This window comes from Lepisosteus platostomus, chromosome 22 (genome assembly GCF_059453375.1).
Source record: "Lepisosteus platostomus isolate fLepPlt1 chromosome 22, fLepPlt1.hap1, whole genome shotgun sequence".
NCBI lineage: Eukaryota > Metazoa > Chordata > Actinopteri > Semionotiformes > Lepisosteidae > Lepisosteus > Lepisosteus platostomus.
In genome coordinates, this window is record NC_142632.1 from 10,168,803 (window position 1) to 10,185,997 (window position 17,195).

Genomic DNA, 17,195 nt, shown 5'->3' on the forward strand with positions numbered 1-17,195 from the left:
GCTTCTTTTTATTCCCTTATTAAGGGATTCTTCAAAGGTCTGAGTAAAAGATAGCCGTTCCAGTCCTGAGGCAGTGTGGTTATAGTAAATGGATTGTACAGCTTAAGTGGGTTCTCTCCTCTATCTGCGTTAATGGAGTGAGGCCTGCACCTTAGCTTAGACCCTGGAGAGGTTAATCAGGCATTCAGGCTTGGTAGTGCCGTCAATACAGTGTGGCGCCTGATTTTGTTGGTCCTTTGGAGGTCTCTCTGACAAGCCACTAACAGACTGTGTGTAAATTGCCGGCCATGAATTATTAAAAGAAGCGTTTACCTTCTAATTGATCAACACTAATGTGTTTTCTAATCACTGCAGTTTGAGTTTTTAGTGCTAATCAAAACAGTCTCCATTGATCTGTGGCCTAGCCTTGGTGGCAGACGGCGGTGTTCCACAGCTTCATCAGGACTTGCGAAGGCAGTTTGCCTGGTTCTGGCAGGACTGGGAGAGGGGTTAACCTTTTTTAATCCATGATTCTTTGTGTATAAGGATAACTTTTTGATACGTAAGAATTTAAAGTTTTATTCAAAGGTGCTTGCTCGACCGAAATCTTGTTTTGTGAGTGTTCGTTTAATGTTTCATCTATTACAGCAGATTTACTCCTTAAGAAAGGGCAAATGTGAGACAAGTGGGGACTGATGTTTAAACCAAACTCTTATTAAAATGTAACTCCCGCTTCCGCTGTATTATTTTTCCATCGCATGAGTTTTTCATAATTGCTGCTTTCCGAGGAACATTCCTTCCCTACTGATATTAGGCTTTTTCTTACACACCAGATTTATTTCAAATCAGCCTACGCAGACCCCCAAAAAAAGGATAAATTGTTCGCTTTCACACTCATGAACTAAGGTAATTTAAATAGATCAGGGAGGGGCTTTTGACTTTGCTGTTTACAAACATTTATTTTAGAAACTATTTTAGCACAAGCGTTTGGAAAAGCCTTCTTTAATATTTCTGAGATGCGGCGACTGAGTGCCTGTTGTGAAGGATCATGAAATGAATCAGGGGTCCTTCAAGACGTCCAGAGGCTGAAGGACCTTTGTCCTCATGGCATGTTTCCCGGGCTCCCTTGGTTAGTCCTGCAGTGTCTGCAGGATGGCCTCTGCATCCTCCGTGTCTGGTGTCGCTTGCAGCTAGCCTGTGTCGTCTCTCCCTCTCTCCACAGACGCTGAAGTCAGGGCTGACCATGGTGGGCAAAGTGGTGACCCAGCTGGCGGGCACGCTGCCCACAGCCGTCCCTGAAGAGGAGGTCACCGCTCACAGTGCTGTGCGGCGCGGCCCGCACTCCCCTGGCATCATCACCATCATCGACACCCACGTCGTTGGGGAAGGACAGGTAGCCTTTTCACTCGGTCGCATCCTCGCCGCCCCTGGGTAAAACAGGCGTGCAGAGGTGTGCCAGCCGTAGCCGCCTCCCAGCATCTGAAACGACCAGAGGTTAAAGGCCTCTCTGTAACCCACAGGAGCCTCAGGCCCCGTTCGTTTTCCTGTGTTGTAAGTCCCGGATGGAGTGGTGGGAAAGTGGAGATTATTTCTAAAGCAGTACCCGTTCGAAAACATTTATTACAAATCAAAAGGCTTCAAAAACACACAGAATTTATCCTCACTGGAAATGTCCACCTACTGTCTACCAAGAAGTTTTGTCTTTAAGATACATTTTCCATGGTTTTGAAATATACGTTTTTAGAATCAAGAGTTTTAAGGAGGCCTGTAAATTTAATTTTGAATTTAGTCCCCAATTACGTCTTCCTCTTCCTGTCTTGACATGCTGTAGATTAGAAATTATTGCTGTGGTGGTGCTTCTTGTATTAAGGTGATGTAAAACTGTTTCATGTGGTGTCAAAGTCTCTTCCTGATGTCTCGAGGCTGGTCCGTAATGAATGTGTTTTCGAGTTCTTTCCACTGATTCTGGTTGTCATCACAAAGTCATAAACTTTGCAGAATCCAACCTGAGTTCCATACCACATAATGAGAGGGTAATTATTCAGTGGACACTAAAGACTTATAATCCCTGTGATCTCGATCTTCGCCAGTCATGTGACAAGTAGGGATTTTGCCGTATTCCTACAGAATGCGCTATTGCCACATTAGATTTGTGGTGTCAGGATTAGTGCAAGATAATTCTGAACAAATGAGAGACAAATCGCTGGTAGTTTTGGGGTTCTGTAACTAGGTAGCCAAGATGGAAAGATGCTGATTTATTAACTCTGGCTGCAATTCTGTATGCTTGGAAAATGAGTAAAAATATTTTTTACAAACTTCATGGAGCTTTGTGGGAAATGGAAAAATGTTTGCAAGCGGTTTTCTCTTGCTTACTGTCTTTAACGAAGTGTCAGCTTTTACAAGCCAGTTCAAATGTTTGCAGTCTTCATGTACATCACCTTCAAGCAGAATAAAGGATGAATTAAAACAGATCTGATTTAAAAAAAAACATCTGACCTCCGTAAACAGGTTTTTGGCTGGTGGGTTATTAAAAATTTTGGCAGGTTTAAAATTATTTGCTCTTAGTATTCAAGTTACACAGTTGCTGCACACATCTTCAGGACCACACACATTACAACAACTCAACATTGTTTATTTAACGGATATTTTTAGTTAAGGAAATTTGACAAGATTATTGGATAAAAAGATAATGTGGAAATCTGACTAAATGCCTTTATTTAAAATGTAAATCAGAACTAATCCAAAAATGAGATTTTGCCCTGAATGAAAATGAAAAAATACCGGAAATATAGCAGCTTTGGATCATGATGATGACGTGGACTATTTTGCTGTTTCAGTGGAAAGACAGTTGCATCTGTATCAACTCAGCCCTGCCTAAACCCGAGATAGAGCAGAATTTTTAAGAACAACTTTTTAAAACACATTGGCTGTGTTGTTTGGGGTTACTGAAGTTCTCTTGGAAAGGTTCAGTTGTATCCCTCCCTGGGGCGGGTACATGACTTCCACATTGTCTGGGCTGGGCTCAGGCCAGAATCCTGAGTATTTACTTGACTTTTACTGTTTTTTACTGGTACAAACCTTTAAGAGATCCAGGCAGCCCCCCAGTTTCAGATCAAACATAGCTGCTTAACACTGACGATATTAGTCTTAGAACTTTTCCCGCCTAATGTCTCTGCATGACCTGATCATCTGCCAACAGAGTTGAAGGGGAAAAAAATAGAAACAGTTTACAAATTTAAAATCAAGCAAAAAGTCTTAAACTTTGTGAAAGTACTGTTAGTCGCATTGTTGTCGCAAAACTCACATTCAAGGTCTCATAAATTGCGATGACATGCAGCCCTTCCTGCTCACTAGTCACCGTACTGACTAAAGTAATGCAATTTACAAGCGAATAAGTAATGTGACGTACAAGTGAATAAGCACGAGTTGTGCGTCATGCATTTCACTGCAGAAATGTTATAATGTGATCTGCATGCAAGGTTATCAGTAAGTAGTATTTGTCGGCAAAACCGTCTCGAAGTTGAGAGCAATAATTCTATTGGATTATAAGAGATGGTTTCACAAGCCTCCTTGTTTACAATGTAATAAGATTCTTCACCTCTTCACCTCACACGGAAGCTCTGTTGCCTCATTGGGAATCACAGAACCTGGCGCTGCACATACTTGCAGATTTGTTCCGTTTTGTGATGCTGATTGGCGGTTTTACAAATAACTGTTTACAGAGGTCAGGTTTTTTACTTTTATTGTGGTTTAAAATGCACTCGTCAATGCTGATTCTTTCTAACCCCCGAAATATGAACATAGTTGCATTTCCTCTTTAAGCAGCAGTCTTCACCTCAGCACTGCTTCTAGAGGCACCTCCCGAGGCATTTAAATGACGTGGGCCACAGGACGCAGAGAGATCAGATTAGACCTGAGGAGCTGTTCTGCCTCCTAACAACACGGTCAATTAAAACGCAGGTTGTAGCAGTCATTGTTCTTCACAGTAACCTGCACAAACCCAGCAGTTATCCCTCAGTTCTTGTTTCCTGTTGAAGAGCTACAGGTGATGAAGTGCACTACTTTCCTGTGTAATAGACTTACTTCACAGAGGAAACCTAACACTAATTCTATTTTCAAAGAGAACAACAGGATTCCCCTACAGCACAACTTTGTCTGTGTTAGCCGTAACAGAATAGATCTGGTTTGTGTCAGCGGGACATTTTTTGTCTGAAATAAATGTCTCAGTGTGAGTGTGGGGCTGCTTTTTGTTTGGGCTGGATCCTGTTAAAAGCAGTTTGGTACTTAATGCAAAACTCTGCTAGATTTATCACTGTTAACCTGGGTCGCCTGTTGTCTGGCCTTAAGTTATAATCTCTTTCATGATCAAATGGAATACATGGGTTAGTGACCAAAGAGAAGCCTTTTTTATTGAGTTTCATTGTTTGGGGCTCATAAAGTTAAAAAAATAAAAGAGCCATCTTATGCCCTGTTCAAGACTGCACTTTTAATCTCTGAGGGATGTCAGCTGTGAACGTAACCTATGTAGAATGTGTTCATCTGTGCAAATTAGCAGGTCTGCAGCAACTTCAAAGTGTGCTGCCCTCTCCCTCACTTCGGCACATTCACAAGCCATTGTAGGGCTAAATTACTGCCAGGCGTGGAGCATACTGTGTTATACTCTTTGTAATAATGCAGGACTTGTGCATTTGACAGTGTATATTTAATAGTTATCCATTGCAAAGGATCCCCACGTCACTGCACATATAGGAGAGGACCTACATCATCCACCACTGAAGCACAGTACCACCTGGGTGACACACAGCAGCCATTACGCTCATCACCTCTGAAGGTGTTTGCTGGAGCAGGGTCTGGGCTCTGTGATCCAGGACTTGTGGGATCTAACTTGGATCAAATCACCCACTGACTGACCAAATGAAAGCGAACATTTGGCATTAGTCAGTTAGGCTCCAGGCAAAGCTGCATCCAATGAGACTTCCTAGGTGCTTGCAGGCAAGCAGTGTTGTGAGCAAGGGATGTGCTGGTGTCTGGATAGGGAGAGTATAGCCTTTAATGTGTCCAAAGATTAATGACTCAAAGGTGGGTGGGTTGGAAGAGTCTGTCGACAGTACCTCTTTTTCCCCGTGTGCTGTTGCATTTTTTGTTGGTAAAAGCTGAGATGTGAAAAACATACAACTCGCGATTCCAAATTGGCTTGGTGCGTATCAGAAACATAAAAGCGATGAAAAGAAAACATTCTAGCAAAGTTGTAAATGAACAGGTTGACACTTTAAATCTCAGGAAGCTTCTGATGCTCAGCTCCTAAAATAGTTTTTTCCGTGTCCGAGCCATTTACTAGATTCTAGTGAGTGCACACTATTCCCTAATGGAAATTCATGTACTGCTTTGTTATTTATTTTACAATACCCTGTTTTCTGAACTGAAACTTAGCTAAAGCCACACCATGATTAGGTGCTGAAGTAGGCTGCTGAAAAGGAACTGGCGGAAAGGTTATGATGGTGCTTGGACCAAAAATATTTATGCTTTGTAACATGTACTGAAATAACCTGTGTCAGGACCAACCAGTGAAACATGTTTTCTTTTCCCCCCAATGTTTTGTATTTCTTTCAGTCCAGCACTCCTGATTGAGAAGAACAGATGCAGCAGTGCTGTTAGGGAAAATGCCCATTAGTTTCAAAGCTTGTTCTTCTTGTTTTGGATTTGCCACAGTGTGTTGTAGTCGCTTTAGCTGCTGATAGCTTCCATTAAAAGGCCTTCCTGCGTGTGCTTAGATCCAAGGTGGGAAAGACATTCATTTCCCGATGAATCTGTTCATCATAGCGGTGTTTTTACAATGCAGGGAATGAGGAAAAAAGCACAATGATATGATTAATAAAGGGGGGGAAAATGACAGGGTGAGATTTGATGTTGCAGGTTGACCTCACAGGTTCAGCGATAAGTGTTTGTTGAGCTGTTGGCCACGAAGTGTGTTGGTCAGACACATGCAGGGGATGCTGTTCCAGAGGTTAAAAAGGAGGCTGTGACTGGGAAGCTGTGTTGGAGGTGTTTAAGGCAGCATGTCTGAGCGCTGTAGGGGTCTGACCTGCTTGGAGAGTCCCCAAGCCACTCTGATGCTCTTTCAGAGGAAGAATAACAGCGTTAACCAGGTCGCTTTGGGACATAACATTCTGTATTTGGCATCTCCCAGTGTTAGTTGTAGACCTCGTATTAAAAGGAAAACACTTTTCAATTAGTAGTTTAAGTTATATTTGTTTCAGCTCATACTAAAACAGAGTTCCAGTACATACAAATTACATTTTATTTCAGTATACAATATTGTGATTTTAAAATTCCTGTCAAAAGGCTTTTCACCACTAAGATTATCTTATACCATGTCATGCCATGTGTATAACATATCAGTATATCATCACGCCATATCATATTCCTTTGTTGAACATCTTAAAGATGCGCATTTCCACACCAAACAATTGTGACAGTAATATTTTGAACAAAACAAAATGTTGTTTTTTCAGTTTCCACTGTGGTAAGGTGTTTAAATTTGTGCAAAAAAACAAGCTTTAATAAGTATTATAGCGTATTGTTAACATGTGAAGCTTTTGAATACCTGTCATGGCTACAGAATTCGTATGTATCCCCATTAAAGTTTTTTCACTTTTAATTACTTACACATGATATGCTACAGCTCCTGTCATTAGACATGCACCTGACCTGACTTGATGCTGATAGTTTTGCAGTTAAGTGGACCCAACCTGTAACTAGGAGGCTAAGACTTTCTGTTTCTCTTCTTCAGGTTCTGGTCAATGAGGACTCTGATGGGGAGGGTATTGTGGCTCACTTTCCTGCCCACGATAAGCCCATTTCTTGCATGGCTTTCAATCCAAGTGGTAAGTGAAACTCAGTGACTGGCTTTTTTTATGCAGTACCTACTAAAAATGCTGAAGTAAACGGAGAAAAAAATAATGATTTTGGAATAAGAACTTGGACCTTTATTGTAGACATGTCAGATTATCTTAAAATATTTCTCATTAGTAATACGGTTTTGGTTATTGGAAATTGATTGTAATTACACGCAAAACAAGGAGACAAATTGTCCTCTGCATGTGGAACGTTACATAAAATCCAATTTTGGCCTTTATTTTATTATTTTTGTCTGGAAGACTTGAGTTTCTGCACCTTTTCTGCACCTTAATGGAGCGGATCTGGGACTAGCTCAAGGATGTGTTGCCATGCGGGTGTCTCTAAGATCGAGTAGCTATTGAGATGACTAAGAGGTCGTCACTTTCCCAGTGTTGCATGTGGTTTGCACTGCTGGCACTTGCACTTCAGAGACAGAGATCGAGCCCTCTCTCTTTGTTTCTGTGCTGCAGGTGAATCACCCTGTAGGCAGGTGAGTTGCAGCCTGTTAATTGATCTTGCTCGGCTGACAGTAACATCTTCATTAGCCATTGTTTCTGCACACAGAGACACTCTTGTGTTTCACCACTCATTGATCCGCTGAGTGGAGGGCTTCTTGAGAAGGCTTATGAGATTAACAATGTGCCGGGTGTCCCAGAGATGGGCCTGCCCAAACTAATGAGTTTGGGTGACACTTAAAAAGACCCAGAGGACTCGGGGTTAAATTACATTTTATAGAGATAAAGCATTTTTTGTTTCAGCATTGGTGAGGGTGGGGGAAGGGGGACCACAGGTCATACTGGCACACTGTCTCACTTTGCCTAGCTGTAATTCATTGGATACGCAATCAGCCATGACACAAACAGTGTTTAAGATGTTAAAACAATATAATTTATACTTCATCCAGCTTTCACTGTGAATATACCTGTGGTGTGAGAAGGGCTGTATTGCTTTAAGGGAGCCAGCACTCTTCAGTTTTAAGAGTGCTGACCTCATAGCACTCATGTGAATTGTTTTTTTCAAACTTTAAACAGTTTTCTGTTTTTCAAAAAATGGTGCTGGCCTTTCCGGAAATAAAAGATTGGGACAATGACTCATTGTGTTCTGCTTCTCAAGAGGATGGCAGTCTTAATTAGAGAGCTGGTGAAAGCTGCCGCCAAAGGCATTGAAAGGAATCCTTAGAATGCTTGTCCTTATTAACTTGCTAAACAGTCAAGAAAAAGAGTGTTTGTCGATGCATGTGAGATTGGACAGTGTATCCTCCTTCTAAATAAATACTGCAAGTAAGGGGGTAAGCTTCCATACTGGACATAGGCCAATTACATTTGTTGAGAAGGTATTGTTTAATGGGAATACCATTTTTTTGTGCCTTACAAAAAATGCAGTTTTGTTGGAAATGGAAAAAGGCAAGTGCTGGTATCTCTGATGGTACCTGGCATTGTTTCAGTAGTTCAGCGAAGATGAGTCAACACCAAGTGAGACAGATATGCTTTCTTTGAGCCAAAACATTATTCTTTCGTTTTCCTTTGGTTGTGAAACGGTAAAATGGGGTGCTCTGCAAGGCATCAGGACATCTGTATGTAATGTCTGTGAAAGATATTTTAAGAAATTGAGCCTATATTCAAAAGCTTTTGTATAATGTAATTTCAGTGTTAATTTTTTTAAACAAATAGGCTCATAACTACATACAGTTGACTGCTTTCCTTTATTTATTAATTTTATGTTCTCTAAAACAAATGAGTCTATGAAACTAATAAAAATAAAATACATTAAAAAGTATGGTCTTTTAAAACATTACCTCCTGAATTAATATCCATCAGGAAATAAAAAAAAACTTTTCCCTGAGCACAAAACAAGCATCAGTATATAGGACACACTGTAACTTATCACTTGTTGTAATTTCCTTGATTGGCCTGTGATGAATGGGCACTGCCCAGGATGGAGTCAGCCTCAGCACCACCCTTCAGAATGCTGCTTTCACACGAGCAGTCCCTATCCAGGCTGTGAGCTTCGTACCATTTAAAGAGGGAGAGTTTACAGGGACCCACACAGTGGCAAACATAATGCAAAGTTAAAAAGGCCGAATTCTACATGTAAGGATAAAATATTTCCAAAAAATACTATAGTCATAGCAGATAGCTATGATTTTAAATGTACTGTGTGCTGTCTGATCAAAGCTTCAAATGATTGTTTTGATAACGCTGAGCTCTGCATTTAGAGAAATATTTTTTGTCACTACCTGTGTTTTAAGTAATAGTCTCAAGCAGAATTTCTTCCTTTCAGCTGTGCTTTTTTTTTGTTTCTTTCCTTGCTTGAAAAAAGCGATTTTAATTTCTCTGCGCTGAATGTCTGACCAAATGTACATGTACATAAGAGCAGCCTTTTACTTTAGTTGACCTGGGTAAGCCCACCTCCTGAAGCAGGTCACCGCCCACTGAGGTCAGTCCGTTTGGTCTGCAACCTCCATAACTCTATACAACTTTACAAAGCCTATTGTATAATATGCTTTGCACTCTAGTGGGGCCAGCAGGGGGCGCTCACCCTGCGGTCCATGTGGGTCCTAATGCCCCAGTATAGTGACGGGGACACTATACTGTAAACAGGTGCCGTCCTTCGGATGAGACGTAAAACCGAGGTCCTGACTCTCTGTGGTCATTAAAAATCCTAGGGCGTTTCTCGAAAAGAGTAGGGGTGTAACCCCGGCGTCCTGGCCAAATTTCCCATTGGCCCCTACCAATCATGGCCTCCTAATAATCCCCATCTATGAATTGGTTTCATTACTCTGCTCTCCTCCCCACTGATAGCTGATGTGTGGTGAGCATTCTGGCGCACTATGGCTGCGGTCACATCATCCAGGTGGGGCTGCACATTGGTGGTGGAGAGGAGTCCCCATTACCTGTAAAGCGCTTTGAGTGGAGTGTCCAGAAAAGTGCTATATAAGTGTAAGCAATTATTATTATTATTATTATTATTATTATTATTATTATTATTATCTCTCTATCTTTGACTATATGGTCTGTATTGCATATTGCACCCTGCCTTCCTTTAAATGGTTCCAGCTAATCCGTGGTGTGTGTCGCACCCTTCCATCACGCGACTGATTGATTCCTAATCCTAATAGTGGTGAATTATTTAACTTCAGTGTTCATTCTTTTGTCCTTTTTTGTTTTCTGACAGTCCAACCCTTTACAATAATGTGTCATGTCATGAACAATTATTATTCATTACTTATTAACTTTTATGTTTAGTTGAGTTGATAATAAATTATATGTTGTACACTCCATACATAAATTGGCTTTACAGACATACATATGTATGATGTAGCCTGTGATTTTTTTTTCGAGTGGTTCCAGTTAAGGATTTTAAAGGCGAGCTCTGTGTATAAACCCACACATCAGTAGCTGGTATGCTGACGTAGATGCAGCCTAGGTGCAGGACACAGGCAGTTTAGCTGGATTGATTTGTTGTAAGATTAATGGAGACTCACTCCACACAAGCCTGACTACAATACAGGAGCTGTCTGTAAAAGCAGCTTTCTGGAGTAAACACAAGGCCTTATACAGTACTTTGCAGTTAACATATGCCTTGTTACTGTGGAATGTCTTGAAAGTCATGGAATTCATATTGTGTCGTGGTTTTCAGTTCAGAGGACTCTGTGGTGTTGTGGGTGTTCCATTTTCTACATTTTCTACACTTTAAAGCTTTGATTCTGTTTTCAATTTTGTTTGTTTTTAAACTCTAGTTTTTCATCTTCAGTACTTCATTGGAGTCGTAAAGCTCAGGAACAATAGCTATCAAGTTTCACTAAATTCAAGTATCTGAACCCATAATAGCAAAATGGCAAATTTCTAGTTTTATTTAAATTGGAGTATCTTCCATTGGGGCCTTTATTTGTCATTAATGGATGGTTAAAAAAAAACACAGGATTAAAAAAGTGAAAACTCGTTAGCCCTGGAAACCGTGCAGTGAGTTTTTAGGCTAACAAAAAAGCCTAAATAAAAAGGCAATTGGTTGTGGTAAGTGTGTGAATCCCAGAACAATGACCAGTGTGGCCAGACTGGTGTGACACGAATCTGGACACTGGAGTCCAAGCTCTAGAGGGAGCCATTGGTTCACCTTTGAGCTGTGATTGTCACCCTTGACGTAACAGCCTCTGTGCAGCCGATATGGACAAGAGTCGGAGTGTTTTACAGTGCTGTTAAGCTACCGCTAATGTGCAGTTTTGCGCTCATAAAGCTTTCCTTTTCAAAGAAGAGCACGGCATTGGATAGGCAGATTCATTTGGTGTTGAGTTTACATTAAAATATGATAATCACCACCCCTCCCCCCAAAAAAAGTTCACATCTACACTTTAGTAGTACACTTTAAAAAAATGTTATATGTCTTTACATTTAATTTAACTGTTAAAGTTTCCTCTTCAATTCAACTTGCTCTTACAATGGAAAAAAAATGATGAAAGCGGATTCTGAATTGGACATCTCTCCATAGAACATAAACATTAAAATTTCACTTAGTTATTATCGTTATTGTGGAAGTGCACCGTGCTGACCGAAAAGAACTCAGTTACCCCAGTAGCTTACCCAGTAATTTTGCTTTGTTTCCGTAGCTGTGATATCTGGATCAATAATTTACAAGAAACCATGCAAACAGGGTGGGTGGAATTGCCTCCTCTAGTTTGGAATATTTCGAATGTTCTGATAGTATTATATTTTAGTATGCACTGAAATTACATTACCAGATATTTTTCTGTCGCAGGACTGCATAGTGCATTGAAGGACATTTTCTTGCAAGGCCCCAAATAATTACTAGTGAACCTAGTGCCAGCTACGTGGCCCTTTGTCAAATGTCTCCTGCCCCCCTGTCGAGAAATCTGCAGGCAGCTCATTTTTAGATAACAGCAGGATGCTGAAAACTTCAAAAGCATAACCTTCCAACTGTCAGGTCTAGTTAAAAATAATGGGACGTTTCTGTTAGCACCTCATTTGCTTAAATGTAAATCTTAAAAGACGTAAAAAAAACTTTTGAGTTATGAAATTGATGGACACAACAACAACAACAACAACGAAAAAACTTAAGGGGGCTAACCAGGCTGGAAACAAATGTAAACTATAAGTGTGTCCTCTGTTATTCAACACATACGCACTGTAATTGACGTTCCTTACATGATTAAAGCCTATAATCAAAAAAGTATTCCAACATTGTTAAAGCTGCATGCACTGGGATATCTGAGAAAGGCAAGGCTTGATTTTAATTAGCTGGAAATCCTTGGTGCCTTTAACCCTCTCTCTCCCCAGGGATTTACCCACAGGGCATCGGTGGGGTGGAAAATTGTCTTACGTGCTGTGGTCTGACCGTGTCCCATTAACGAATGGTGAAATAAAATAAACTAGTCTAGAATGAAACAATGCAATTACTTGATGACGGCTCCAAATCTGAGAGGAACAGAACTCCCAGAAGTTGTGTCATAAATACAGTAAATTGTATATGTTGGAGTAACAACAGAAGAGAAAGAGAGAAAACGGTGGTTGGTCGGGTAACTGGCACACAATCTGTGGTGTTTGGGATCTATTCATAGTAATATAATTAAAGGATGCAGTTGAATGCAGTCGCGAACCGTCCGCTTCGACAGCTGCAGCCTGTTTGTTTCTCCTTTTTTATTCCTGTTGCGCTCCTTTGCTTGTTTATTAGCTGTGACTCCAAGGTCGGAATTAAACAAATATTTTAATGGCGGGAAATGTCGCCGGGGCAGCGTTCGGTGTGGTCGAGCGGCCCCGGGCGAGCTCGACGGGGAGGGGAAGGACGGTGTGAGCATGGACAGACCCAGGCTGCCGGGGGAGACTCACACGCCATAATTCCTCTCTATCACGCCACTGATAAGAATCAAGGAATCTGCTCCTCACCAGCAGATTAGCCTACTGGTCTTGCTCTGGGGAGCTTATTGCATCGTAGGTTCTTAAAGCAAAAGAGACCCCGTCAGCCCCTGTTTAAGGAATGACAGAACGGGCACGGTGTAGTACTTGCGACGTGTTCCTTTGTGCCCAGTCTGTGTGTAACGCTTCAGAATTGGAAGTTGGAGATCGTCATTACATCATTTCGTAATGAATTTGTGAGACTTTCAGATGATTTGTAATGTGTTTTTCGCTCTACATAATAACGTTTCTCGTAGTTAATGGCATCATTGTTCTGTGGCACTTACAGCAGAGTCCAAGAAGTCTGAATTGGGACTTTTAATGTCGTTTTTGCCTGATTAAAAAAAGAAGGCTGATTGCAAGTTTGAAAAGAGCCTGAAAGAGTTAAAGGGTATTTGTGGTACAAATATACAATCTCCAAATCCCAGAATACTGGACTCTTGTAGCAGTCACATTAGAAGTGATTGATGGTTGGTTTGTTAGTAAAATGCTATAAACACAGACGCTTGCAACATGTTGACACATTCATAGTGCACCCTTATGTACCATATGCAGCAAAATAATTAATTGCCATGTCAACACCTTCTATCTTTGTTTTTACCTGTTGTTGTTGCTGCACATTTTTAAGTCTTGAAGTTAAAAGGTGGACAGTGTGAGCAGCTGTGGGCAGCTGTGGTCGGGGCTCTGGGCCGGAGAGTCTTGGGTGGGATGGTGCTGATGTACCCTTGAGCCCAGGCACTTCATTCGGAGTGCTGTAGTAAATGCTCTGCTGCATAAATGGGTCTCCAGGTCGTCACTGTACTACATCAGAATGTGCTCTCAAATGAGCTATGTGGTAAAATTAAAGATAAAAAACTCTTCATGCAGAGTGAGAGACAATCCTTATGTAATGAGGTTCATGTTTATAACTATAACTTATAACTTTACCATCAGGAGGATCAACATGAGTGATGTTTTTTTTTCATCTCTATTCCAAAATGCGTTCATTTCCGTGGTCACTAGAGGCTCTAAGAATGCACAGTGCCATGCTATTTTTATTATTTTTATTAGGGTGGGAATATCAGAGAATTCATTTGCATCGCTGACCTTTCTGAAGTTTTCTGGGTTGCAGCCCCAGGTTGCAGGTGTTTTTAGACATGGCTTTAACATTGGTGAGTGTTCTGATTGTAAGGTGTCACTCCTGACCAGTCAGACTGCCCCAGATGAGTTGTGTGAAACAGCATGTGGGAAAACTATGGCAGGAAAATGCATGCTAAAATAAGGCAATCTTTGGTAAAAGATTCCAAAGGTTTTCCAAGTAGGATGGGACCCAGTTTACATGATTTTTATACCAACAGCTCTGCTACAAAGTGTATCTAAGGTGGAGAAGTCAGAAATATCTTCACCATCTCATACAAATGACATAATCCCTTACACCACTGCAACCATAGTGGATATAGGGTTGAAAATTCTAGTCCAGGGGAAAGAGCACCACCTATTTGTCCTTCAAGACCACTTACAGCAGCAGCCTGGTTTTCTTTAGTAGTATTTCATCTCACTATTGAGTAGACCCAGCTTGTGTATCATCTGATGAGTTCAGGATAAACCTTTCACTGTGAAAGACAGTGTTTCTGACAAGTGTAAACTGAGGCAGATTCAATAGCTGATCATCATGATTGTCCTATATATATATAAGAAATTTGCTGTATGACAGTGTAATATGATGTTATATATTCAAGTTTTAAAGAACACTATATATCAAATGTTTGTGTCAATAGTGGTTTTATCCAAAGCAGGTACTGAATTTCATTGGGAGGAAAAAAGGAGTCAATGAAATGTTCCCCATTTCCTGCTGTCAGGCATGATGGTAGATCCATCATGCTATAGGCCTGCTTCTCTCCTGCTTTCAGGGGCTGAAAGCTTTTGCTGGGTCAAAAGAATCACACATGTATGACAGCACCAAGACAGTGAAGGGCATGTCAGAAACCAGTATGGCTTCACTTTTCAGCATGACAGTAGAAACCAGAATCTTTACAACCAAACCAGCAATGCAAGGTCCAGAGCAGAGCTGGATCAAAAACCAGCATGGTTTACCAGTCCTGTTTGTTACATGTGAATCTGAAGGAAATGGCCAACAGGAAATGCACAGATTGGACGGACACAAAAGATTCCTGCGTGATAGAATGAAGAGTTTTTGCATTACAAAAATTGCCTGTAATAAACCATGTTCTGCATCATTTATGCCAGAACGAAAATTTCTTCTGTCTTTCACTATATCTTATAGGACGGTCAGGTTTGAATTGTTTGGTAAGTATTACAGCCATATCAGTTACAGTCTTGTTCCTGTTGACTTAATTCTAGCAGCAGCGTGTACCAATAATGTCAAACACCTACATCATCAAATCTGTGGAATACTAAAAACTGGAAAGCTCCCTTGTTTTAAACAAATGTCATTTATCTTTCTGTTAGCCTTCAGCAGTCCATGTTGATTACTCAGCTTTGTATTAAGATACAAAATGGAATCTTAAGCTTAGAGAAATTGAAGTGTGCAAAGTTCTGAATTTTTACACATCTTTTCCAGGATGAATACGGTAGCTTTTAAATGAAAGGTTGATGTATGAAGTTTTAAAATTACTATGTTGACTGTATAACTTTTACAGCACTTTGTTTCCTGTTGGTGGAATAAAGACACATACACTTGTCCAAAAAATGAATAAGTAGCTAATATACAGTATAGGTCCTAAACGTTCAGTTTCTGAAATGTGAGAAGAAACAAAATAAACTTTGTACTCTGCTAAGCTTTATAAATCTTGCCTTCTGATCATTTCTGGTATGGCTAACTGAAACTTGAAAGCAGCAGGTTAGAGCTGCAAAAAGCAGAAAATCTAAATATTAAACTAATTACTGCCTCTTGGCTAGGAAAGTGCTTTTCAATCTATTAATATCTGAAAACTTACTGGTGGTCTCACTGTAAAGCAGATACGAAAACAACCCTCTGTTACACTTGACTGCAGATCAAATGAACTGTGAGCACCTTTATTTTTTTAAGGTCTTCAGCTGAGTTGTGGATGTGGTTTAGTGTTTAGACCTTCACGATGGCTCGCTCCTGGAAAGTGCCGAGTTCTCCTCTGAGCCAGAGTGCCCACAGAAACACTGCACCAGGTCTAAATATCATCCTAGATTGAGACTGCTTGAGTTTGATGTGCCCATAAAAACAAGTGCAAAAAACTTTTCATTTCAAATGCTTAAATTGTGGTCTGGATTTATTATGAAAGGCGTGCTTGACAGTATTAGCATTATAAACTTCTGCTTTGCCAGCGTCTTGTTATCGCCACTCTTGAGCGTTGCCGCACCGGTATGAGACTTGTCGCCGTGGGTGAGGGAGTCATCGTTCGGCGTGAGTGTGAGTCAGCCCGCAGATGCATCTCTTCTGCATTACTCAGAGTGATGCAGCCATGTCGAAGAAGGAGAGGGGGAGCTGTGATTGGGACTGAAAAGGTTAAGTGTTAGAAGTTCTCACTTTTGCCTGTAAAAGATTAACAAGTTATCGACCGAGCGGTGACCCCAGGGAGTGTGTGTTCACTAGAGAGGCTGCTATCTTGATGGTTACTGGGGAGACTGCCCCTTGATTTGGGTTCGTTCAGCCAGGACCCCAGACAGGGGAGCAGAGGCACGCAGCCTGGCTGGCTTTGATCTGCCGCCCTGAGCTGCTCCCTTGCTTTCCGGGTGTTTTCCACAGTTTTCAGAAACACCTCGATAAGGCCTGAGCACATTGCGCAGACCTGGGCATTGCAAGGGGCAGCTGCATGAGAAGTGAACTTGCGTGCTGTGCGGTGTGGGTGCCCTGACACAGAAAAACAAGGCTTTTAAGACGTGTGAATGCTTGAGGAAAAGTTATAACTTTCTTAAAAGACAAAAGTGTATTTTATCATGAATTCTAAGGAAATTATACTTTTACAATCAAATCTGTCTGTGGTAAGCAGTGCTCACATAAAAGGTGTTAAAGAATTCCAGTGTTCCCCTGTAAGGGCTTTTCCACATGTTCGTAATTTCCTAGTTTTGGAAGGTTTTGAGACAACTGTTATTAATTAAAAAGGGAATCATTTTGTTACAGGCTTTTAAACTGCCAAGTTAGAGATGCTCTTTGCTGTCTGTTTAGGCATGCTGCTGTGGTTGCCTCATCCCTGTCAGTATATACAAATTATTTTACTTCCACTGCTCTTTTTCCACAGCAAAGGGACTCAAGTCAGTCTCAAAGCTTTGAGTCTTTAAAACAAATTCCTGTAAGAATTTATGAGATTTAGGCAGATGTTTTGTGTTTAAAAGGTTAGAAATACACAACATAAAAAACAAACAAAAAACATGAATATAATTCTTTCACCATGTGACATTTTTATGGAACATATACATATGTATGCACACTTATTAATATAA

At 40.8% G+C, this 17,195-nt stretch overlaps 1 protein-coding gene across 7 annotated transcripts in view; it reads left to right on the forward strand.

Annotated features, from left to right (window-relative positions):
* The window catches only part of bcas3 (BCAS3 microtubule associated cell migration factor), a 235,246-nt gene that overhangs the window by 33,317 nt on the left and 184,734 nt on the right, over nucleotides 1-17,195 (forward strand). For all 7 annotated transcript variants that reach the window (XM_088616288.1, XM_088616291.1, XM_088616292.1 and 4 more), the window contains 2 exons: nucleotides 1,202-1,372; nucleotides 6,770-6,863. In XM_088616288.1, the coding sequence (XP_088472414.1) occupies nucleotides 1,202-1,372; nucleotides 6,770-6,863 (265 nt within the window). The remainder of the gene's footprint in view (nucleotides 1-1,201; nucleotides 1,373-6,769; nucleotides 6,864-17,195) is intronic.